Raw genomic sequence first — 24325 nt, forward strand, 5'->3', positions numbered from 1 at the left:
GTTCCAGATTTGCATTCATCAAATAATTTAAGAATAGCTCTACCAGTCCTGCCAGTAATTAGTGAATAACAATCCTCAGCATGTAATAGAAACATGAAATTCACATGTATCTATCATAATCACATAATGATTATGGGTGACTATGCTGTGCTACACCAATAAGAGTCCTTGGGGCAAAGTGTGAGGCAAAGTTTGAGGCAAGTATGTCATGATTTATCCAGTGGTATCCATGATACTAAGCTGGTGGTTTTGAGTTTTTTTTACACTATAAAAAATAAAAGCAGGCCAACAATCATACAATAACAGCGTACAGAGCGCCTTTTGAGTTAACTTTACTTAATTTAGTCTTTGGTTCTCCTAACTCTAACTCTCCTAACTCTCCTAACATTTTTTTAGTTCTGCGTCTAAGTTTGGTCAACAATGCAGATTGGGTTACTGAACTGTTATTGAATTCATAAATGAGCTGCAGCTGAAATATTTAAGAAGTTGTTTAGTCTGTGTTTCTTCACCTCAACTCTGTTTATTGTTTATTCCCATCAAGAGGTTAGAATTTCCCCCATCACATTTGACATCCCCAGACTGGGAGGCTTTTGACAATAGAGCAATGAGCCCTGGCTGGGATTTGAATTATGATCTCCTCACACTTGCTGAGCAGGCAGTTAGCTCATAGGGCCACTCTAGAGCTATGAAATTACTCTACATAAAAGCACAGTTCTAAAGAGTCTGAAAATAGGAAAGCCTCCCCATGTGACATGGGAGTTCCGTTATTTTAAGTTGGCCTGCCTTTAAGTCTTTCACAATGTACTTGTTGTCTGTATTATCCTCTCGTTGGTAAAATCAAACTTTCTTGGATTGGATGAGTACAGCTGGAAAAGGGTGAAAATTCAGTAAATCAGATTTTTGGATGAACTGCTCAAAGACCTAGACTCGAAGGCACTCATTGATATATTTGCTGTGTTTGCAGGGTCCTCCTGGTCCCAACGGCAGTCCGGTATGTTCCCGTATTTTCATCAGACTGACATTGTGATTTTATGAAAATCTAAAATTCAAAATTTTAAATTTTCTAATGTAGTCATATTCAAGTTTTCATTTCCCTCTTCCTAAAGAGACAGTCAGTTCTTCATAGCCAGCAGTAGTAAACTCTGCCCTGTTACCTCAGCATTGTGGGCCTGATATTTAGGAAACAGTGAGCTTCTGTTCCCCCTCTTCTTCATCGGAGCACTCCAATCCCTCCGCCGTCCACATGCCTGTGTTTACATAGAGCCAGTGTACTTGTCATGCTTCTGGAGAAATAAAGAACGGCTGGTTAGAAGGAGGCTCTTTAAAAAGCCATTAGAACTAAGTCATAGCATAAACTTCAGAGTCAATTAATCGCCTTGAACTGCCCACATGCTCCATGTTAGCACAGCCCTCATAATTCTGAATGATAAGGAAAATATGTTTTAAATGAGGCCTGAAGTGGATGTCTGCTCTCACAGATAGAGAAGAGAAGGTTGAAGTCAGTGTGTTTACTGTAGTAATGATTTAATGTTGTCACTTTAGACAGGGTGGCCACTGAAAAGCTCAGATTAGCAGTGTGTTTGAATGTATTTATGATTGATTTTATTGCATTAAATGGTATCAGATTTTCCGTCAGGCACATGTGGACACATGTGGTATAAAGACATGCCAGAACATGAAACATGTGCTGCATGTCTATCTTGCATAAATACTCTCCATCTGTGTGTAAGAGGCACGGAAGAGATGAGCTCAATTTTGTTGACGGCACCTGATCCAGTATTACCAGTACCATCACTACACACTCCATTAGAGTATGCTTTCACTCAGGGGCACACCCAGACACAGATGCACTTGAATACGGAGTATGCGTAGCATTCACGGTACAGGTGAAGCCCTTGGACACGCCTGATTTAATGCATGATGTTCACAATCAGAAAGACATCTCCAAGAATCTGAAAGGAACTTGACTTTCCCAAAAGCACTGGAACTGAAGTTTTCATGGTCCACTGTAGTTCCACAGTGTCGACTCTAAACTACTTTGGTAGCTTTGTCTCTGGATGGATCCCTACAGGATAGGAATTGGACTTTGATAGTACTAGTCAAGATTGTGGCTAGGGCTTGGATAGGAACAGTCAAGATTGGGGATAGGGCTTTGATAGTAATGGTCAAGAATGGGAATAGGACTTTGATAGTAAGACCTCCACCAAAGCAGTGGAACTACAGTTTTTTCAAGGTATACTGTAAAATAGTTCCACAGTGTCATCTCTAAACTGCTTTGGTAACTTTGTTAATGTGCCTCACTGCTGTAGACAAGTGAACATTAATGTCGCCCCTATAACTGGCACAACTGTAAAAACACAGGATCAAACATGGTTTTAAAATAACCAATATCTTATCCATTAAAATATGCCTAAATCTCCCCTTATCCAGATCTACTGGATCAGATTGGAACATTCCTAAAGACTATATTAACTATATTTAGCTAAGACTCTGAGTTTAGAAATGAATACGTGTTAAAAACGTGTTTTTAAATGTATCCATTTTTTTTTACCTGTACTGTAACTAAGAATGTTAACCCATTGTTTTTGTTTTGAGGCCAGGCTCATTCAGTACATGCAGACTCATTTTACTACATACAGAATTATAGGGCTTAAAGAATAGAAGTGGGCTTTTCACCACTCACTTTTGGATGGTATGGTGATAATGATATCTGTTACTTCACATCTGTCTCTTCCTTTGCCAGGGGATGCCGGGGCCAAAAGGAGATAAGGTACACGCACCACAGTTCAGAATGCATTCCAGCACGATATTTTCACAATTTACTACACCACTGAGGGATATCATCATTTTAGCCTAATGTAAGCCAGCCTTGAGATATCCCTTTGCTTTCCGAGCACAGCTTTGGGACTCTTGCAGAATGGATTACACATCGCGGTGTGCTGCTTATGTCAGATATGGTTGCACGTAAGTTTCGACTAATTGTTTTTTCTCTCCGCAGGGCGACCAGGGAGACATGGGGCCCAGGGTGAGTGTGCCAGAAACATCAAAAACTAAAACCATGCCCTGCAGCGCCAGTGAGCTCATACACTGCCGGGTTCTGTGTAAATCTATATGTCAGTTTCATTCACCTTCATGCTGTGGAACAGTGCTGGTGTGAATTGCATTTCCACACTGACCTAAAATCAGGTCATAGTTTTGTTTACAAAGTTTGCAGACAGTGAAGAGTCTGGATAGGAATGAATAATTTCAATGTTAAAATCTTGGTCCCATCAAGATTATGGTCAGGATTTGACAGGGATGTGTAAGATTACAGTTAGGATCTTGCTTAGTCAAGATTGTGGACTGGACTTTGATAGGAAAAATCAAGATTGTGGATAGGCCTTAATAAAAAACTGTGGACCGGATTTGGATAGAAACAGTCAATATTGTAGATAGGACATGAATAGGAACAGTTTGAATTGTAGATAGGACTTGGAAAAAAACAGTCAAGACTGTGGATAGGAGCAGTCAAGATTAAGAATGTGACATAGATAGAAACAGTAAAGATTGTAGATAGAACTCTGATAGGAACAGTCAAGATGTGGACAGAACATGGATAGGAACAGTCAAGATTGTGGATAGGACTTTGATAGGAACGGTCAAGACTGTGGACAGAATGTGGATAGGAAAAGACAAGATTGTGGCTAGGACATGGACAGGAACAGTCAAGATTGTGGATAGGACTTTGATAGGTATGGTCAAGATTGTGGATAGGACTTTGATAGGTATGGTCAAGATTGTGGATAGGACTTTGATGTGAACAGTCAAGATTGTGGACAGGACTTGGATAGGAATGGTCAAGATTGTGGATAGGACTTTGATAGGAATGGTCAAGATTGTGAATAGGACTTTGATAGGGGCAGTCAATACTGTGGACAAGACTTGGATAAGAACAGTCAAGATTGTGGATAGGAGCAGTCAGGATTACAATTGGGACATGGATAGGACTGATAAAGATTGTGGCTAAACTCTGTATAGAAAGTGCCAGATTTGAGGTTAATATCTGGAGAGGAATGATCACGTTTGCTGCTAAGATTTGGATAGAAATGTGCAAGATTGCAGATTGCAGTAGTTGGATAGGAACAGTTAGGATTTTGGTTTGTACATGTATAGGAATGATCAGGATTCCAGGTAGAATATGTAGAATACACTATGCAGACAGCATTCAATTTGTCCATTAGTCATTACAGATAAAATAATGGACCTTGACAAATCAGGCATGAGAACAAGTTTACTCTGTTAATTTCTGCCAGAACCATATTTGTGCAGTTTACCCAAAGCTCCTTTTCTTCCACTTGCCATGCCAGCTCAGTTGTATTAGAAACAGGTGCCTATGTCTGGATTCTGATTTTGGACAGGTGGGCAGGCTTTGTGTGTGGTCTGCTTTTGCTTTTGTTTTCATTTGTTTCAAGTTGTTGACAAATATTGCAGTAGTGAAAAGACGAACAATGGCTCAAATTCTTTATGGTGCTCTGGGAGTTATATATGAATATAATGGTGCATTAGTACTTTCTTTTCATCAGACACTAAACTCTTTGCCTTGGCAGGAGACCATATAACCCATAGGACATATTAATGCTCCTTGGGGAGTCTAGCGTTTTGACCTAGAGACAGATACAAGCTGAATGTTTCTTTCCAGATGGCAGGACTTACTTTGTACTGCAGGTGGGATGGGATGACCATTGACCTCTGCCTTTTTCACATGGGTCATGAGAGCGGCTCAACATCTCGTTAACGGTGTAGTTTATTATATACCTAAGCTAAATACTATGGTATGCTGAGTCAGATAAAAAGCAGTATGCTCACTCTACTTGCCCTTTTAAAATTCTTATTGCTTTCCAGTTTATCATGGTTATTGCAGTCCCAAATGTTAGAGCAGCAAAAGCCGCTGTTATTATGAGAAAGAAAGCGAACTTCTCCTGGGAGAGCAGTACCTTACTTTATGGATCCCTTGCCTTCCCGACTGCAACTCTAAATAGAAACCTCATGGGCTAATGTGCGCCAATGAAAGGTAATCATATCCAGAAGTGCGTGGAGCCAGTATACCCATGATATCTGCGAGAGTCTTCTCGTTGTTTGTTGGTCAGAAAAGTAGGTCAGTGCGAATTACATCTGCACAGAAGAGGCATCAAAAAAACATTGCCTCTCAAAGCAAAATTGACTCACCATTTCTCATGTGTGTTCCAGCAATATTCCTCTTCACTCCTCCCACATCTTCCCTAAATCTGATATTCTGTCTCTTCTGTGTTTGTTTGCTCCTGTCCCTCCTTCATATCACTCCTGGATCCCCCTCTGACCTCCCAGGGCCTTCCAGCATATGCTGCCTCTGCAGGCCTACTCAGTAATCAGATTCTCACAGTCAAGGTTTGTCCCTCTCCGACCACCATCCCTCTTCACCCTCGGCCTGTGCCACGGTCGCCTCAAGTCTGTCTCAGCAGCGACGGAGTTTCTGAATGCCCGGCTTCTGGTGCTTTTCTTTCCTTCATTCTTTCCTACACCTCTAGAAGTCTTATTTAAGCTGGATTAGTTTTACCTGTGGAGGTGCTATAATTGAAGAGATTACCAATGAGATCTGCCATTTTCATTCAGTATGAATCAAGCCCAACCCAGAGATCCCTTCTCTTCAATGTATTTAACTCAACTTTTCCCCTGTTCAGTTATGGCCTAGCAATATTATTAATACACAGTACAATTGAATAAAAATAAAGTAACTGATAACAGAGCATTTTTGAGTTACCTCAAATAAGTTTAGTCAAATGTTCTCCTAACTCACAATTTTTTAGGTCTGCATCTTGGCTTGGACAACAATACATTTATTTATTTATTTATTTTGTATATTAAGTTGTGACAACACAAAAACATTTGTAAATAATATGCAGCTGAAATTGCTTAAATATTATGTCATTTTGTCACCTGCAGTTTTCTCAGACTACTCTTCATGGAGGTCTGTGCTGTTGGTTGGATTCAAACCTATGATTTCCAGTCTTTTGAAAAGCAGGCAGTTAGACAGTTGTGCCCCTATAGAGTTGTGAAGCCGTGTAAACGTTTGTGTCCAATAAATTTACTCAGAACTGTGTTTTTATGTGGTGTAATGTCACAGCTTTAGGGTGGCCTTTCGGCCAGATCATCAAGTGTGCATTGTTGAAAAGCAGAGGTAACTTGTTACCTCAACAAATTGAGCAATAGCATCTCTCAGAACTGATAGAATTGAGTTGCATGTACATGGTTTCTTCACTCACTGAAAATAATCATGCAAATAAAGTGAACTAATCCAACATTGATATTTATCAGATTCATAGTTTAAGTTTCTGTTAGGAAGTTCAGTACAAAAAGTGCACTTTGTAGATAATTACTATAACTTCCTGTAAGTGCAAAATCCTAGCCTTGAAGACCTGGTTAAGAATAGTTGCTCCTGCTCAAAACAGTGAGGTCCTGTCAGTTAAGATCATAGACTTTTAATAACTTTCATATGGACAATTTCCATCCTTACACATGCTGAGAGCATAATTCTTGCATGAGTGCAGTCACCGTAGCATTCAGCTAACATAAAGTCACACTCAGCTGCAGAGGAACTGGTAGCTTGCTCTTACAGCCTTCAGCATTGAGGCCAGGCAGGTACGGTACAATATAGATTACTAGTGAACACATAGGGGTGAGTAGCCTGGGGGAAATGACCACACATTTGACCACACATTTTATTGAATACATATTTTCAATATGTAAACTGAGATGTGAGTCAGAACTTTTGAATAGGCTAAGTTGATTTAACTCAAAACTGTTCTGTAATTAGTAAATGTAGCAATTTAAGGCAATTTTTCACAGTGTACATTTAAATTTACATCTTTCAAATGTGTCACATGTGTTAGACTAACACATTTGAATTACATTAACACATTTGATATTACTAGCAATAACTGCGACTTATAAAGGTTACTATTCCTGTCTGAACTGAACTGAACTGTAGTATAGCATTGATGTGTGTATCCAGACTGCAGCGTCAGTTTTTAACATATGTAGATATCTTGAACAATTGGGCCAGTCGACTCTTCAGCAAATCTCCTCTGGAAAAACAAATCCAGCTCTAATGGCACCTGAGTCACTTTAGCTAAACGTCTTTCTAAGCTATTTACTGTATCTGTCCTGCTCTTGTCTCTTCACGCTCTTTGCTTTTCATGTCTTGCTCTTCTCTGATGCTATCAGATGATTTTCCCGCACTATGACCATGGCTTCCTCTCAGCCACAGCTGACCATCACACTTTTCACAGACGTCTCTTGAAGGTACACTGAAAGCCTTGTGCGTCACAGCACCTTCGCTCCATCTCTTGTCTTGGTCTCCTCATTTCTCTTCTTTACTTTCTCTTTCTTCTCTTTCTTTTGGCTTTCCCTTCTCTGTTTTCGCACATCTCACATGTGTGCCTTTGGCCTTGAGACCCTACAATTAGCTCCTGTGGCACTCTGGGCTGTAAACATGCATGCCAGCTTTGAAATAAGAGAAATATGAGAGAGAGAGGGGGAGAGATTGAAAGAGACAGCCAGCTGTAGCATGGATAAATGCTTTGTTTATGGGCATTAAGAGAGAGATGCATTCCACCCAAACCGCAGCTAATAACTAAACCAAAATAGATGGGTTTTTTTTCATCTTGGCAGCTTAATATGCTAAAATGGGGCTATTTTTATATAAAACCTCAGCCTTGAACTCTCTCTCTCTTTTTCTTTGTGTGTGTGTGTGTGTATATGTACGAGTGTGCAGTTTGCCAGCAGCCTCCACTCTCTCCGTGGGGCTTTGGCTAGAGCTGCCAACCCCACATGCCTTTTAAACCAGCCAATTTTGGGGGACCGGCCGCTACTGCCAAAACCTCTCAGCCTCATTATGCATGGATTATCACCGAGATGAAATGAATACATCACCAAAACCAATATGAAACATGAATCATTTGCGACTGGGCTAAAAATGCCCCTTGCGTTAACAGCAAGGCGCGAAAGTAAAACAAAAGGAGACCATGGAACAGTTTTGAACTTCTTTTTCCATCACTCACTTGCTCTCTCTCACTCTCTCTCTCTCTCTCTCTCTCATGCACACTCTTTGTTTCTTTCCCTGTCTTATCTACCTTTCCTCTCTCCTACTATCCTTCTGCTTTTCTCTCTCCTTCTCTCTCTCTTCCTCTCTCTCCCTCACTCTCTTTCCTTTTTCTATTTCCATGTCCTTTTTTCTGCCTCTCTCTTTCTCTCTCTCTCTCTCTTTTTCCATCTTTTTTGTTCTCCTCCTTTCATTCCCCTCTTTCCTCTCTTTCTCTCGACCTCCTTCTGTGTCTCTTTTCTTCTCTCTCTCCTGTCTTACCGTGTTTCCTCATTTCCCCAACATCCCTCTTTCTATTTGCTCCTTTTCTCTCTCTTTTTCTCTCTTCACTATCCCCCCTCCTCTCTCTCTGTGATCAGGGTGATCAGGGTCAGGCGGGGCCTCCAGGTCCCCCGGGCCCTTCCGGAGCACCTGGCCCCAGAGGGCCTCCAGGAAACACAGGCAGAGACGGACCCCGGGGCCACCCAGGAGAACCGGTAAGAGTGCCAGAACTTACACACTCATGCACACACACATGCACGCTCACACACGCTTGCTCACACACACAGACATTTACTGTCCGTGATGAGCTCAGTCAGACCGCAGGCTGTGTGACTCAGACACATGTGCAGGACTCTTGACTTCTTGTCTCAGCAGGTGCAGATCCTCTCACAGTGTCACTGTATGCGGTAGTGCTGGGTTCACATTTGCTTCCATCAGAGACATGCTTCCTAACGTTACCAATACTAGGACTGGGATGATGATTGAGGGCCTATGACTGACAGGGGCCCTAAAAATATATTCATTTAGAGTATTTTGGCAGGATTCAGTATATTTCCATTTGAATCAAATCTCCATTTGAATTCCTTCTAGTGACCAAGTTTCAATTTGTCTATGGAAGTTTATTTAGTCCCACTAATATTTAATGTAAATATAATGTGGGATATTTAATGTAATTATATAAAGTGGGTTTAAACCTCTGGGCTGTGGGTACTGCTAGAGGTCCATCAGCTGGCTGTCAGTTTTTTTTTGTTTTTAACAGCATTATTGTGTTATAGTGTGTACATATATATACCTTACATCATGTTTTCGGCAAGCTGGTTGATTAATCTGGAAAAAATGACTTGTCTACCTTGTCATGCCCATATCTTTCAGTTTATATTGTAAGTTCTTTTTTTCATCATATGGAATTCATCCATCATGAATTAAAGGATAAACAGAAATATTTTGGATATACCCAAAAATATTTGGATATATATAATTAGGGAATGTGGGATTGTACAGGTCAGTTAAATGTTCTTGTGGACCATGGAAGTCGGTTGTGTGGAAGACGAATTGCAAAACCAATCACACGTACTAAAAATGACAGAAATGCAGTTCAGTTATGTTTGTTTACTCATACTTTTTAGGCCTGGGCAATAGGGCATTGTAATTAGATATTGGCAATGACTAACATGTGACTTGATGATCATTCTTCAAAGGTGATAACAGCCGTGCTGGGATGAGAACTGGTTGAGAAAGGACTCATTTAAGTTGAAAGAGCTAGCTAAATAATATAATGTGACATTATATGTACATTGTTTTTACTGTTAAAAAGTGGATTATAAAGGGAATTATATTATAAAGCCATTGTGCTATTCTGCCATTCTTAAGCCCCTTTACGGCTTTACTTGGAGGGACTATATATGTGAATGCAAATGTCTCATTCATTTCTACCGGACACTACCTGGACTTCATCCTGCCAGCCCTCTAGTACAAAGTCTGGGTAATGTCCATGTGAGCCCATGCGTGAATAGAGAAGGTAATTGTCTGGAGAATTCACAGTAGGTCGTGCACACGCTACACGAGCCCAGTCCCTTGCCTAAACCACGCAGAACATTTCCTGTAGTGAGAACACGGCTGACTGCAAAACCTTCTGTTTGTACACTAGGACCTGATTTCCAGAGAGTTCCCAGGGTTTCATTTGTGAAAATGGCTTTAACAATAAAGGTGCTACAAATGGTCCTGTGAGCGATCCCATAGAAGAACCACTTTTGGTTTAGTTAAGAACCAAGTTTGCAAAAGAGATGTGAAGAGATGTGTGAGTGCGAAGAACCTTTTTAAAGGCTTAAAGAATCTTCACTTGATGTAAAGGATTCTTTACTCATTTAAATAATTTACGGAACCATCTATGGCATTGCTCAAGGAACCCTTTGTACCATCTTTCTTTTTAAGAGTGTATAAATAGTCCACTGTGTTACTCAAAGAAAAATGCAATACACCTAGCTTTAGTAATCTATATCCAACCATTGTCCTGGAGACCCACTGTCCAGCACATTTCAGGGCCTCGACTGTTCAAACCTTTCCTAAACTCAACTTATTAACTCAAGACCATACTGAGGTAAAGTGGGTGTATCAAAGCAGGGTAGTGGGCCTCCAGAACCAGGGTTGTATAGCATGTGAAGGCATGATGAAGAACCATAGGAGAAACATGCCCAAAAAGGGTGTAAGCATGTATGGATAAGTGTGTGTGTGTGTCAGACAGAAAAGGAGACATATACAGAATGGTAAATATGAGAACACGGTATATATAGAGTGCAAAATCAAAGGTTCTGGTTGTCAAACAGTGCTGATTGAGATGTTTGTGTAGACCGTCTTCAAAAAAGAAATCAGAGAAACAAACGTCATATTTTCTCTCTCTCTCTCTCTCCCTGTCTCTCTCTCTCTCTCTCTCTCTCTCTCTCCATATTGTGAACAGATGTTTTAGGGTCACAGGCTCAGAGGCCATTTCCTGTTGTTGTCTTGCAAATTGTGTTTATCTTTGGCTGAGAGAAACCACCTCATTAACAGCTAAAGGCCTCCTGACGCCAAGGCGCTGTCCTGCTCACCCATTGTGCAGTGGGAGACGCTCTGGTCTCCTAAAACCAGAGGCCTGAGCACTAAGTGGTGTCTGTGTTGTGTCGTCTGGACTCAGAACTGTCAGCAAGCCGTTTATTAATAAGTTACAACTGTTACAAGAACGCTTGTTGGCTCCTTAAGTTGTTAGCACCACATCACACCTCAGGTGTTGAGTCGTTTTGATGTGAGCAGTGTGCATCTGTGTTTGGGTGCATTTTGTGTTTATTTGGCATGTAAACCATCTCCATCTTGATGGCTTGAAAAAAAAAAAAAAGATCTAATCCCAGATGAAAGAAGGCCTTATGATTTATTTTTTTTCTATTATTAATTTGGAGCTGCGCTCAGGAGTTGCGCAAGAGAGTCTGTACAGACTCGTACACACTCCATGCTTTATTTTAAATGGAAGCACACATGCTTGCTCTTCTGTAGATTAGCTGTAGAGAGACATCTACTGGACATGCAGTAGAACTACACCTTCTTTTATACACACCAATCAAATGCCATAACTTTACAACCACCTGGCTACAATTGTGTTGTGCTGCCAAAGCAGTTCTGAACTGTTGAGGCATGGACTTGTGGCATGGACAAGACCTCTGCAGGTGTCCTGTGGTATCTGACACCAAGATCTAAGTCTCAGACCTTTTGTAAGCTCTGTAAGTTGTGAGGTTTGAACTCTAATCAGCATCAGTAAGCCTTGGGTGCCCATGACCCTGTCACAGATCCACTGATTGTCCTTCCTTGGAGCACTTGTGTTAGGTACTGACCACTGCATGCCAGAAAAAATCCCAAAAGACCTGTTGTTTTGGAGATGAGCTGACCAAATTGTTTACATCACAGTTTGGCCCTTGTCAGAGTGGCTTAGGTCTTTACGCTTGCCCAATTGTTCTGTTTACAACACATCAACTTCAAGAACTGTCTGTTCACTTGCTGCTTAATATGCACGTCCCACCACTTAACAAGATAAACCTGTGTTATTCACTTGCAGTGGTTTTAATTCATTTATGTTTTCATAGGGTCCTCCTGGAAAAGATGGGATAGAGGTTGGTATTTCACATTTAACTTAGTGTGTTCCACTGCTGCTAGACTCAGCGACACCACTTTCCTCCAAATTCTCTGTAATGAATTCTGTTTATTGCATGTGGTTAAATTTGCTTTCTGTTCTTTTTAAAAGGGGCCAAGAGGGCCGCCCGGTATTAAGGCAAGTCGTTCATCATCATTTCCTTGTTTAAACGGAACAGTGAAACCTGACAGTTTAGCTCATTTTTGTCATTGAGTGGTCATTACTGTGCGGTCTGGTCTCTTGCTAATTGCACTGCTTCTCATGCAGGGGGAGATTGGAGAGCCTGGCATGACTGGACTTCAGGGCCCTCTAGGGCTTAAAGTAGGCCTATTAATATTCTTTTATACACTGACTATACTTTGCAGGGACACTTTTAATAGAGCCATTTTACTATTTGTGAATAATGGGTGGGTGATATTGTGGATATGGATACAGTACATTTTATTTTTTAGTTAACTTGTTTTTTCTGTTTAATGTCAATAACAACTAGTAAATGGGGGCATTCTAGATATTTGGACCAACAGTGTAAACACTGACCATAACCCAACCACTGTATCATAACTGTATAAACTACCTAGAACCAAGTTGCTGATTGGATGTTTGCCTGTTGTGCCATCATCTTATTTTATTAATGTCATCGTACCTACTTGTATGCCTGAACATAAAATACATTCAAACATCAAATAAAAATGCATACTTATAGTATTTCATTCCTTTTTTAAAGTTGCTGCTGTTTTGCTCAGTATTTTAAAACATAATGGGCCAGATTTATGACACTTATTAACACATCACCCATAAAACGCATAAAAGAACAAAAGTTGCATAAAATTTTGTATAAAATTATGGTGTTGTTTCTCAGCATGAGACTCCCTGCTTACTGCTACTATATTTTACATGGAACCTTAGTAACCACCAATCACAAGCCACATGGTAATGAGTTCATCCATATTAATGACCTATGTTTGGGTCAGAATAGACCACAACTCTTTGCACTCTTTGGTGTTTCAGGCTTAGATTATAAGAAAACTATTTGCATCAACAGAAAAAAAAAAAAAAAAAAAAAAAAAAAAAAAAAAAAAAAATATATATATATATATATATATATATATATATATATATATATATATATAATAAAGATATTAAATGACTTCAATGGTCAAAACCGATGGGAAGATGATAAATGTGAAAACAAGTATGTGAAAGAAAAGTATGTGAAGTGAAAAAAAATATTTATACCAGATATATTAGCACTTTCAGGCCTCGATACAAACTGTATCAATGAGTTTATGACTGTAATATCGGACAGGACAAAAAATATTATCTGTTTGTTTTAATTATCAGATTTTTTAATCTGACAGAGTCTTGTTTAAAGATGTTGGTGCAATCACTCTCAAGAAAGTCAGGCGCATCTTTGAGCTGTTTGTGAAGTTTACCGGTGCTCAGTCCAAACAGATGAGTCTTTTAAAATTTGAATAAGCAAACATGTTACTGCCTCGCTATTTCCTCTTAATGGCAGGGTAAGTCTCTGAAAATGTCTTCATGTATAGTGATGTTACATTTGAGCTGCATTGTCCATCCTTAAGTGATAGTAATAGTCATCTAATGCTAGCTACACTATATGGACAAAAGTATTGGGACACCTGCTCTTTCATTGCTTCTTCTGAAATCAAGTTGGAGTAACTATCTCTACTATCCAAGATGGCCTTTCTACTAAATTTGGAGCATTGCTGTGACAATTTGATTGCATTCAGCAACAAGAGCATTAGTGAGGGCAGGATGTTGGATGATCACCGTCCCACCTCACCCCCCAATTGGATGGAGTATGACCATTCCACAGAAGTCGCATAGTATTGTGCCCAGGGTTCATGCTTGTCTGCTCCAGAGTCCTACTCTATTGGCAGTACTTCACTACCGGGACCAGACAAGCTGTGCGTGTGCATTTGTACATCTGTCTCGGCAATGGGTGCAACTAAAAGTAGCTGAATGCATTCATTCCAAAGGGTTGTCCACAGACATTCGGACATATAGTGTATCTGTACTGCAGTGCTGTTTGTTATTTGTGGTTCCGTATCTATAAATCGGCCACCTGGGCACACTGACTATTTGTCTGCTTCTGTCTGTTTCTGCAGGGCGATCAGGGTCTCCCAGGTGCAGAGGGAAATAGAGGCGTTGATGGACTCCCAGGCATAAAGGTACAGTTATTGTGGTGCGTCATTGTGATATGTAGAGAACTAATCAAGTGAATCAGATACTGCTGTACTATCAAGTTAGTCAAGAGCTCAATTGTATACCTGTTCTTGCAGGGGGAGAAGGGAGAGCATGGTTTTCCGGGACTCCGGGTAAATGTGCTATGTCCTTTTATATGTGGTTCTTCTATTCTATAAACTTAATGAACCTTTTTTGATTTGATTTAAGCCCTTCAGTTAATCTGCACTGACATATACGTTCCACTTGTTCTTCCTCCTTTTTCTTGGGGCTTTGCTGGAGAGTAGGAGTCAGGTGAAACTGACCCTCCTGTAGAAGTGGTGGTAAGGATCAATCATTAATCGTGTTTCATGCTTATTTGTAGTACTGTTTTATGACCTGGTTTGAACTGTGTCCTTTTCTCTAACAGTGTCCTCCTGGTCCACCAGGGCCTCGTGGAGAACAAGGAGAAAAGGTGAGAGACAGCAGTGAAGCAGTATTTATATTGGCTGTTTAATCAAGTGCCTACTTTGTATGAGTACAATTACTGTTGTTACTGTCTCAGCCCTTCATGTATAAGGCTGTACATGAAGTGAGATGACCTACAGTTGCTAACTGTACTCTTTCAAGGTGTCCAGCAATAGGTTGCTACAGTCAGTAACTGTAAATGTACATCGATCAGCCATAACATTAAAACCTAATGCTTTATAATGTGTACGTCCCCCTCGTACCCCAAAAACGTTCTGACCCTGGTCTGGTCATGGACTCTTAATGACATAGCCAGCATTATCCTTTTCAGCAGTTTGTACTACAGTAGCTCCTCTGTGAGATTAGACCATATGGGCTAGCTTTTCCTCTACACACACATCAATCTTCAAAGTCTTGGGTGCCCATGACCATGCCGCCGCTTCCTTCCTTTGTCCACTTTTGGTAGGTACAAACCACTGCATACCAGGAACATCCTATAAGACCTGCCGTTTGGCAGATGTTCTGACCCAGTCGTCCAGCCATCGCAATCTGACCCTTGTCAAAGTTGCTGAGATGCTTACTATTGCCCATTTTTTACCCCACCCTGAACAGGTGCCATTGTAAAAGATAATAAACGTTATTCACTTCACTTTACTTTACATCAGTTTCAATGATATGGCTGACTGGTGTAATGTGAACTTGCTTCAAATGGTGCTTTACGCGATGCCATAAAATAATCATGTCGGTTCTATAAAGAAACATTTCTGTAACAGAAGTGAAGATAAATAAACTTTTAAAGGTCTAAAGAAACTTAATATAAAGGTTTTTTCCCAATCTTTCAAGGAACCCTTTGAAGCCCCCTTTCTTGAAAGTGTACAATATTTATCCTCTAACATCAGCAATATGCAAAAAAATGCACTGCTAAGCACTTCTAGACTTCACTAATTCACTATGTTTGTGATTTGTATGTTTACAGGGTGAAATAGGTTCTCCTGGGATGCCTGGATCTGAAGGCAAACAGGTAAAGCTTACATAATTTTAGAAAATTAGTGTATATTTACATTATAGTGTATATTACCACTACAATTTAATGGCTCTCAACAGGGGCTCAAGGGAGAAAAGGGCGGTGCAGGAGAGCCTGGTGTGACAGGAGCAAAGGGAGAAAGAGGGGAGATGGGTGTGTCTGGGCCAGTGGTGAGTAAGGCCACTAAAGCTGTAGCTACGCCACCACTGGAGAAGAATGATGTAGACCTGTTGATGTTATGAAGATTATGAAATACATCTCAATTTCAGGGTGCTGATGGTCAGAAAGGAGAGAAGGGAGACTCCAGACTTGAGGACAGTCTGGTTAGTTGAATTGTTTAATACACATCCCCGATAGAGTTCTGTCTTTTCTTTGTGGCTTGATAACTTTCCTATGTCTTCATCTAATTTTAGTCAGGCAATTTTAACCAAAATTACAGAGGCGCATTGCTGCAAATAGAAATTCAGCATGTTGTTATTTTGCCATAATGTAATTACAACACAATTACAATACAATATATATATATATATATATATATATATATATATATATATATATATATATATATATATATATTACAGTATATGTCTTAATTTTATGATAACTCATAAAAATAAAATATTTTCCCATAATTCAGAGATGTTTTATGGCATAATTACAACATATGTCATATGACATACTTTATCATAATCAAAAAATTTTGTCATGTCAGAATTCTGACATTTGTTGTTTTCACATGATAGCTTATAACAAGATACTTTCTCATAATCACAAGATGTTTCATTTTAGAATTTTGTGTTGGTTTTACAGCATGATAGGTTATAAAAAACAGATTTCCTCATAATTATTAAATGTTTTTGATATAACTATGTTGTCGTTTGTACCTGACAGTTCATAAAAATTTTATGTTATGTCACAATTATGACATATGTCATTTTTACAATGATAACTCATAATAACAATGTATTTTCACATAATTCTGAAATGTTCAATGTCATAACTATGAAGTATGTTGTTGTTACAACATTATAACTCATACAATTGACATACTTTCTCATAATTGTGGGATGATTTATGTAATACATTTTAAATATGTAATTTTACAGCTTTATAGCTCCTAAAATCAGGATGAACTTGCAATCTGAATGTGCTAATAGGAATTGTATTCTTCATTAACTCATGCAGAAACCACTCCACCTCATTTAAGCCTAAAATTGTGAATCTGTGCTTCCTCTACAATTCAGGCTCAGATTATCTCACTACCCGGCCCACCAGGACCTCCTGGACCACCTGGGCCACAAGGCATTATGGTAAGGAATAAAGTCCACTCCTTAAAGACCTTCAATTAGTCTTAATATGAGCATGGAAAAAACATGCCCTAAGCATGGAAAATAAATAACACCACATTTTCACTTTTTTCTTTTAAGGGGCAACATGGAATTTCAGGCCAGAAGGTATGGCTGTGGTGGAATGTTAGAATAAGCAACATCACTCTGAATAACATTTCAGGCTTTATATAACACTATCGATGTGGATGTAAATGCGTGTGTTTTAAATCAGGGGGAACCAGGTGAGGCAGTGAAAGGAGAGAAGGGAGACGTTGGAGAGAAAGGTCCCCCAGGACCGCGGGTAAGCCCCCAGGACCACACACAGCTTGTCTAGTCCCTCCAGAAAATATTGCCAATAGAATACAACTCTCTTAAGCGGATAAACATGAACCTATTAGTACCATGCCCAATGCCAGGTGTGGGATAGAGGGGTTTTAAGGAGCAGTGGAACTGTGTTCCCTGGAATGATGGATGGTGCCCCATCTAATACTTTAGGGATGAGTTGAGGGGTTGGGGGTGAGGTGGGGTGGTGATCATCTAATATCCTGACCTTAATAACATTATTGCAGCTGTATGTAATTCAGGTGCTCATAGCAGTGCTCCAAAATCAAGTAGAAGGACTTCCCTAGACAGTAGATACAGTTACTTGACTGGACTAATATTGATCTTTGTTCTGTTCAGGGCCTTCAGGGAATTCCTGGCTCTGATGGTTTGGTTGGTCTTCCAGGCGCAAAAGGTGAAAAGGTCAGTGTCAGACTTCTCTCACCTGTTTAGAAAACCACTATTCACTATTAACTATACTGTGTGATGTTAAATTAGAAACAAACAGGCAAAGTTGCTTTGTCTTAAACTTGTATATTGCTTATGCTAACAGGGAAAACAAGGAGAGCCTGGATTAGATGTAAGTATGTTTTGGGAAGAGCATCAAACAGGCCTGTTTTCTGTACCTGATAATAGCTCTTACTGACACTGTGTCCCCTCTACTAGGGCTTTCCTGGACTACAAGGAGAGAAGGGCCACAAAGGTGACAGAGGAGAAAAGGTTGGGAAGAGAATCTGTGACACTCACAGCATTAATTATTGTCATGATTATTCATTTCTAACATTAACGTATTAGCTTGGGTTCTTTAGATAATGGAAATCTCTGCCTGCTTTTTTGGAATTTCTTTCAGGGTGAAAGAGGCTCACTGGGGAAAAAGGGTCTAAAAGGACAGAAAGGAGAGCAGGGCCCTCCAGGGCTGGACCAGCCTTGTCCTGTGGTAGGTTATCCACCTTCTTTTTCAGTGCCTCTTCTGGCTGCTCGTGAAATGTTTGCTTCACAATGTATCACCCACAAACACCAGTGATAGTCACAGTAACACATTCCCTAGCTTCTGCTATATGTTCAAATGTTTGTGGAAACCTCTTCTATAGAATGTTTTCAGGTACTTTATGTTTTGCCCATTGCTGACAGCTTGTCAATATCCTGTAGAGAAGTATTGCCAGTATAAAATCTTAAAAGTTGATATTGATTCTATGGAGCAGATAGTCTTTTTCAGGAAGGGAAATGTATGAGGTAAGAAAAAAATGTATGAGCAGGTGTCCCAATACCTTTGTCCATATAGTTTAACTCATAATATGTTATGGTCTTGATCTACTGCTGGTTATGGACAGTTAGTGGTGTGAAAGGTGTAATGTGACTGGGTTTCACTGACAGGAGTCCAGTGGGGGTAGAGAACACGGTGGGGAGGCAGAGTCTACTCCAGGTGCCCCCTGCCCATTGGTACAGTATTTGTGCTCTGGGTGTGCTGTGCTCGTGTTTTGTTCAACCATTGCTAATCATTGTTAACCATGGTTGAGTGGGTCCTCCTCCATGGGGTAAACCTTATACTGCAAGGCTTTAAGGTACAACTCTGGGGACAGATTCTCAAATTATTATTATAGAGATTATTAAAGATGACCATCTCAACTTAGAACCGCCGTGACCAACTAACAACCCTGTCAGTGAGTTATTCTCAGAAAAAGGAGAGGACTCTCTGAAGTGGTTGCAACAACACTTTTTGGCAGCAGTATATCTGTTTTAAATCAAATTTTATCCCAAATGTAAACATTAAGGCCAATCCTAAACCTTGCATTATGAGGCAAACCACCTCACAGGTCAAAACAAGTCCTTTTTGATTTTATTCTGCGGTGTCGTTTGTGAGTTCACTGAAGGTGCATTCAAAAAGTAGTGTGTCGTGTCATTGGTGGGTGCATGATGTCTTGTGATTGGACTGGTGTGGTTAAAATCAAACTGTCCCATTATATTTGGTGTTTTCCTACTACATTACATCAAGGTCCTGGTGGCATGAGTGGTGTGAGGTCTGATTCTACGTACATAAAAAAAATAAAGTTGCTTTAAATGCTTCTTGAGCAGTGCCATAGAAGAACCACTTCCATAATTGAGTGTTAGTGTGAATAACATTTTACAACAACTGAAGGTTCTTTAGGGCTCTAAAAGGTTCTTCACATTCACACATCTTTATAACAGTCATGGTTTCTTATAAAACCAAAAGTGTTTCTTCTATGGCACCCCTCAAGGTTCCATTTGAGGCACATCAATTATTAAGACTGTTACCTTTAAAAAGGAATTTATTCACCTCTTTCTCATTTATGTTCCTAGGACCGGGATGGACTTCCAATGCCAGGATGCTGGCATAAGGTTTGTACTTTTTAACTTTTTAATCTTTGATGATTTTGGAGTTTATTAGGTATGTACCTAAATTCCTTTGGCCATTTTATTTGATAAATCTACCAGTTATGTGCAGTTAGGTACATTATAACTCACTGTTACTGTACAATTCATAAGCTACCCTCTACCTCATCAATTAATGGACAGGGACCACAAGCCAAAAAAATAGTCAGTTGTGAATGGTCGATAAATTTAACAGATACAGTACATGAGCTTAAAAGCACTTATGTGGTTCTAATAAACTGCCAATTCTGAGTCATGCCTTGGCATTGTGAGTGTTGTGATCCAGCATGACATTTTTTCCTTTTTTTTTCTCTTGCAGTGATGACCAACCAGAGACATGGAATCTGTACATATTGATATACATATTTGCAACTAACATTTGCTTTTTGTTCCCCCTTGATTATGTAAGTTTTAATTTAATAAAGTTTTGATACAAGAAGTCATACGTTGGGCCCTCTTGCAAATAAAAAATCAAGGGCTCAAAACTGCAAGGATTCAAGCAAGGAATTAAATTGAGTTGAATTGACATAAGGTGATGAGGGCACATGGACTCAGTGCTTGTGGGATGCACAGAGATTGTCACTTCTGACCTGGATGAGAGAATAACCACACACAACCTGCATAAACCCAGCCCATCTATCAGACTGTACATGGTGGCAATAGATGCATGCTTCTCCTCTGATCTGCTTTAAGAAACCTGGGTTTGCCTAAAGGAGCCAGCTCATCCACCCTACACTGAAAGGCTGAGACACTAAGTCAGGGGAGCAAGACAAGGTTTCTGATCCTGAGCCTTAGAGGAAAAAGGCCTAGGGGCTTCACAGAGAGAACGCATGGACTTGAGGGAACCCCTGTAATGAAGCCAGACTGTGGATTGTTAAACTGAATTTCTGGACTTTGATGGTTTCTCACATTCATACATTCTCAGCTCTCAGGAAACAAAAAGACTCCTGTTTAAAGAAAACAACGACACATGATCTGTTTTATTTCTGAATGAAACAGGGATGGGCGTGATTGATTATTCAAATACTGTATATGGATATCCAGACTCGTATTAGTGTTTATTTTAGTATAAATTGGGTAGTTAAGGCAGTTAGGGGCTTTAAAGCCCCTCAGCGTTGAGCTGTGGAGCAGTGGAGCTGTGTTCTCTAGAATGGTGGTGCTCTATCCGATACTTTTTTTTTTTGGAATGAGATGGGACGTTGGAAATGAGGTGGGGTGGTGATCATCCAACATCCTGACCTGACTGACGCTATTGTCACTGACTGCATTCAAATCCTCACAGCAGTGCTCCATAATCTAGTAGAAAGCCTTTCCTGGACAGTAGAGACTTAGAGTTACTCCAACAAACGTAGCATCTCTTTTAATAGATTTCAAACAGGCATTCACGATTCTTATAGAATGGGGTGCTACATGGGCCTAAACGGCCCAAAAAACGAAGATGCTTTAAATTGGTCATTGAGTGAAGCCATAAAAGGACCACTTTTGGTTTGTAATAAGCAGAAGTGGCATTTCTGTTATGTAATCAGATCCTCACAGCAATGTTCCAACGTAAAGTATAGAACTTTCCCAGAACAGTAGTAGAGGCTGTTAATGCAGTAAAATGGGGTGATTCTCTAAGAGCAAAAATAAACAAAAGATGGGCTTCAGGTGGTTAATGCCAGGTCATGCGGTTATGAGTGTGAATCTCAAGCCATGCAGCATTTCCATCGGTGGGCGGAGTCTGGGAGAGCACAATTGGCCTTGCTCTCTCTGGGTGGGTAGACGGTGCTCTGTTGACCAGCAGTGTTGGGAGCATTGCTAGTGCTAGGGGGAGCTATGAATAGGTGGGTTAATTGGCAGCACCAAACTGGGATAAAAAAAGGGGGGGGGGCATCAACAAATATATATTTTTTAATTTGTTAAAAGGTGAATCTGTAGACTGGAATCCAGAAATGAATGTGAATTTGATGTGAATGTGATGGATGTTTTAACTTTCTAAGGTTGAAAGCTGTTTCTTTTAAAGCTCTGCTCCCAGTACTCCTGTTGATCTGTGTAAATACTATGTATAGTTATCTCACAACCCTGTTTAAGAGCGTTTGACTTTCAATGAGATTGTTCTACTGATAAACAGTGTGATGTGTTTTGCGTATTCTAGTCAACATTCTTTATTCTATGTGTACATTTCTGTTTATCATGCACGTAGATGAATCATTTCAGCAAAGGACTGCATTGTGTTAATAGGCCTATGCCGTTTTAATTTTGTAGAAAAAAGCATGCTGTGTCACAACTGTTATCAGCAGTGTTTTTGTATCATTTCTAATGCTTTGTTTGATACACAAAAAAGCATACAGGAATACATTTGCATCCCTGAAAGTCCTCTCATTTTTTTCCCATGAGGATTCTCATTTTCATAGTCCTGCAGTGGCTCCTACAGAAAAGTCATTTGAGGTTGGGGTGTCTGGTTCTTTGTTCAGCTGTCCTGCTCACACTGTTTATTATTTACATGACAGTATACATCATTTTATACATCACATCAAACTGAAAGATAGACTCTACCCATTTTTAAGTTTTCTGCATAATTCTGTCACTGGGACCTGATTACAAATCTGTCAGGTGTGAGTTTTTAGAGACCTTAAAAGACTCTTAAAAGACGTTAGAGACTCTTCAGACTTCAGATTCCCATCGCTGTAAAGAAATCAGAGTTTCAATAAGTTTCTCTTGAATGGACCCGTTTCACATTAAACCACTCGGATTGACTTTATTTACCATTTAGTTTCTTAACCATGTAATTATGCAAGAAATCAACCCCCCCCCCCAGTTAAACAAATACATATGAGCTATGCCTGTGGGTTATATTTACTTTATAGATGCCAAAAAAGGTATTTTGAGTATTTTAAGTGGTTCTTTGAGGGATAAATAGTAAGTATGTGACTAGATGGATTGACAAATGCCCGAAAAGGAGCGTCCTATTCACTATCTCCTTAATGTAAGCACTATTATAGGGAACAGAATTCAGCATGGTAGTGGACAATGTTGTTATATGTGTGATCTCACTGCTGGCTGTGCGACAGCAGATTGCCTCACATAAACAATCTGAATGTCAGTCTTCCTCAAACTTATCTTTAAACCAATTATTGGTATTCCATGGCCGTTTTTCCACTGCAGGGCTTAACATGTCTCGCCAGCTTGTCCAACATTAGTCCTACAGCGTTAGCAAGGCACAGCTCACTTAGTTGAAGCTAGTATTACCTTCGCAATTTGCAGGGTTTCTGTATTAAAAGCTGATGTTTATCAGCTGTGCTGGACTGTGTTCATGAGTCTGTGACTGTAAATCACCAGAACTTTTATGCCAGGACTATGGGTATCCAATAGCATTGTGCTAGCTGTGTGCTAAAGTTGTCATCAAACCCCATTCACCTGTTTAAGTGAATGCCAACATTATTTGGCGTACTAGAACTATAAAATTTACAGAAACTGTAACCGATCAAACGGGTCCGTACCAGTGTGGAATGGTACAACGCGGCCTTAGTAACCATTTGGCCCTGCAGTGTTTACAACCCTGTCGTTTTGCCTAAGAATGAAACACACTAGTGAAAAAGAAAGATAAGCTCTCATCCTGGAGCAGAATACCTTTGCATAGCTTAGCCTAGTCTTGTCTACCTTAGGTCTGTGACGAAAACAAATAAAAACAAACTAATTCCTGAGTCGTACCGGATAGTGTTGCTCTCTCTGGGTCTTCTCAGCTTGCTTGCTTTCCCTAGTCAAGGTTTCCCTTGCTTTGCAAGGCTTGCATTATTGGCTTCCCTGTGACTGGCCTCTGAGTGATGCTATTCTGCTAGCATTAGCTTTTAACCATTTTAGCCTTGCATCTACAGTCTCCTTAGGTAAGCATTCTGTTTAGCCTCGAAAAGCTTTCGCTGTTGAACTGGATGTAGGAAAATTCTGAGGGGTGTAAATTTTATAGGGTCAACACTTTTTGGAATTGGCCCAGTTTACATCTCCAAGAGCACAAAACATCACTTCAATGTACTGAACTCTCACTATATGTCAGGACAAATATAGTTTTCCATGTTAGCAGATTCAGTTCATCATTTAAATATAAATAATTGTAAGGTACATTTAGAGTGTGTAAATAGATCCAGAAGCCTTATTTTGTTGAAGATCACTCTGGGTGGTCAACATGGCCCATCTAAAAACATCCAAATTTAGTCATGCTGACCATGAAGCCTGAGATGCTTCTTCTTTAATATTCATTTGATTGTACTCAGAGTTTGTATAATCTTAAGAAAAGCATTGCTAATAGAATTGGACGCTATGGAGCAGCCGTACATAAGTCTATGGTCACCATGACCAATCTCAGCTTAAAAAGTCCTCATGCATTGGGCTGTAGAAAAGTGGGACAGCATAAAGTGAAGTGAAACTTTTGAGATGAGTAATATATAAAATAATCACCCAACATCATCTGAGCTGTTTAGTAAATGACTTCCACTCTTTGTTGAACAAATGATGTTTGCATAGTTATCACAGGTTTGTTATCCTATTTTGTGGTAAAGGGTAGCTCACACAGATGATGTGGCTTCGCTAGCCATCAGTATATC

General features: G+C 39.9%; 1 protein-coding gene across 1 annotated transcript in view; it reads left to right on the top strand.

Annotated features, from left to right (window-relative positions):
• Positions 1 to 22050, top strand: part of col23a1b (collagen type XXIII alpha 1 chain b) — a 103598-nt gene extending 81548 nt beyond the window's left edge. Inside the window, exons 6-31 of the mRNA XM_072661348.1 lie at positions 965 to 991; positions 2744 to 2770; positions 2999 to 3025; positions 5344 to 5403; positions 7240 to 7317; positions 8476 to 8592; positions 11986 to 12012; positions 12144 to 12170; positions 12300 to 12353; positions 14162 to 14224; positions 14336 to 14371; positions 14525 to 14560; positions 14647 to 14691; positions 15661 to 15705; positions 15789 to 15878; positions 15978 to 16031; positions 16953 to 17018; positions 17136 to 17162; positions 17269 to 17337; positions 17718 to 17780; positions 17911 to 17937; positions 18024 to 18077; positions 18208 to 18294; positions 18732 to 18797; positions 19677 to 19715; positions 20068 to 22050. Coding sequence (XP_072517449.1) covers positions 965 to 991; positions 2744 to 2770; positions 2999 to 3025; positions 5344 to 5403; positions 7240 to 7317; positions 8476 to 8592; positions 11986 to 12012; positions 12144 to 12170; positions 12300 to 12353; positions 14162 to 14224; positions 14336 to 14371; positions 14525 to 14560; positions 14647 to 14691; positions 15661 to 15705; positions 15789 to 15878; positions 15978 to 16031; positions 16953 to 17018; positions 17136 to 17162; positions 17269 to 17337; positions 17718 to 17780; positions 17911 to 17937; positions 18024 to 18077; positions 18208 to 18294; positions 18732 to 18797; positions 19677 to 19715; positions 20068 to 20070 — 1314 coding nt within the window. The 3' untranslated portion in view covers positions 20071 to 22050. The remainder of the gene's footprint in view (positions 1 to 964; positions 992 to 2743; positions 2771 to 2998; positions 3026 to 5343; positions 5404 to 7239; positions 7318 to 8475; positions 8593 to 11985; positions 12013 to 12143; positions 12171 to 12299; positions 12354 to 14161; positions 14225 to 14335; positions 14372 to 14524; positions 14561 to 14646; positions 14692 to 15660; positions 15706 to 15788; positions 15879 to 15977; positions 16032 to 16952; positions 17019 to 17135; positions 17163 to 17268; positions 17338 to 17717; positions 17781 to 17910; positions 17938 to 18023; positions 18078 to 18207; positions 18295 to 18731; positions 18798 to 19676; positions 19716 to 20067) is intronic.
• The last annotated feature ends 2275 nt before the right edge of the window (positions 22051 to 24325 follow it).

This window comes from Salminus brasiliensis, chromosome 18 (assembly GCF_030463535.1).
Source record: "Salminus brasiliensis chromosome 18, fSalBra1.hap2, whole genome shotgun sequence".
Taxonomy (NCBI): domain Eukaryota; kingdom Metazoa; phylum Chordata; class Actinopteri; order Characiformes; family Bryconidae; genus Salminus; species Salminus brasiliensis.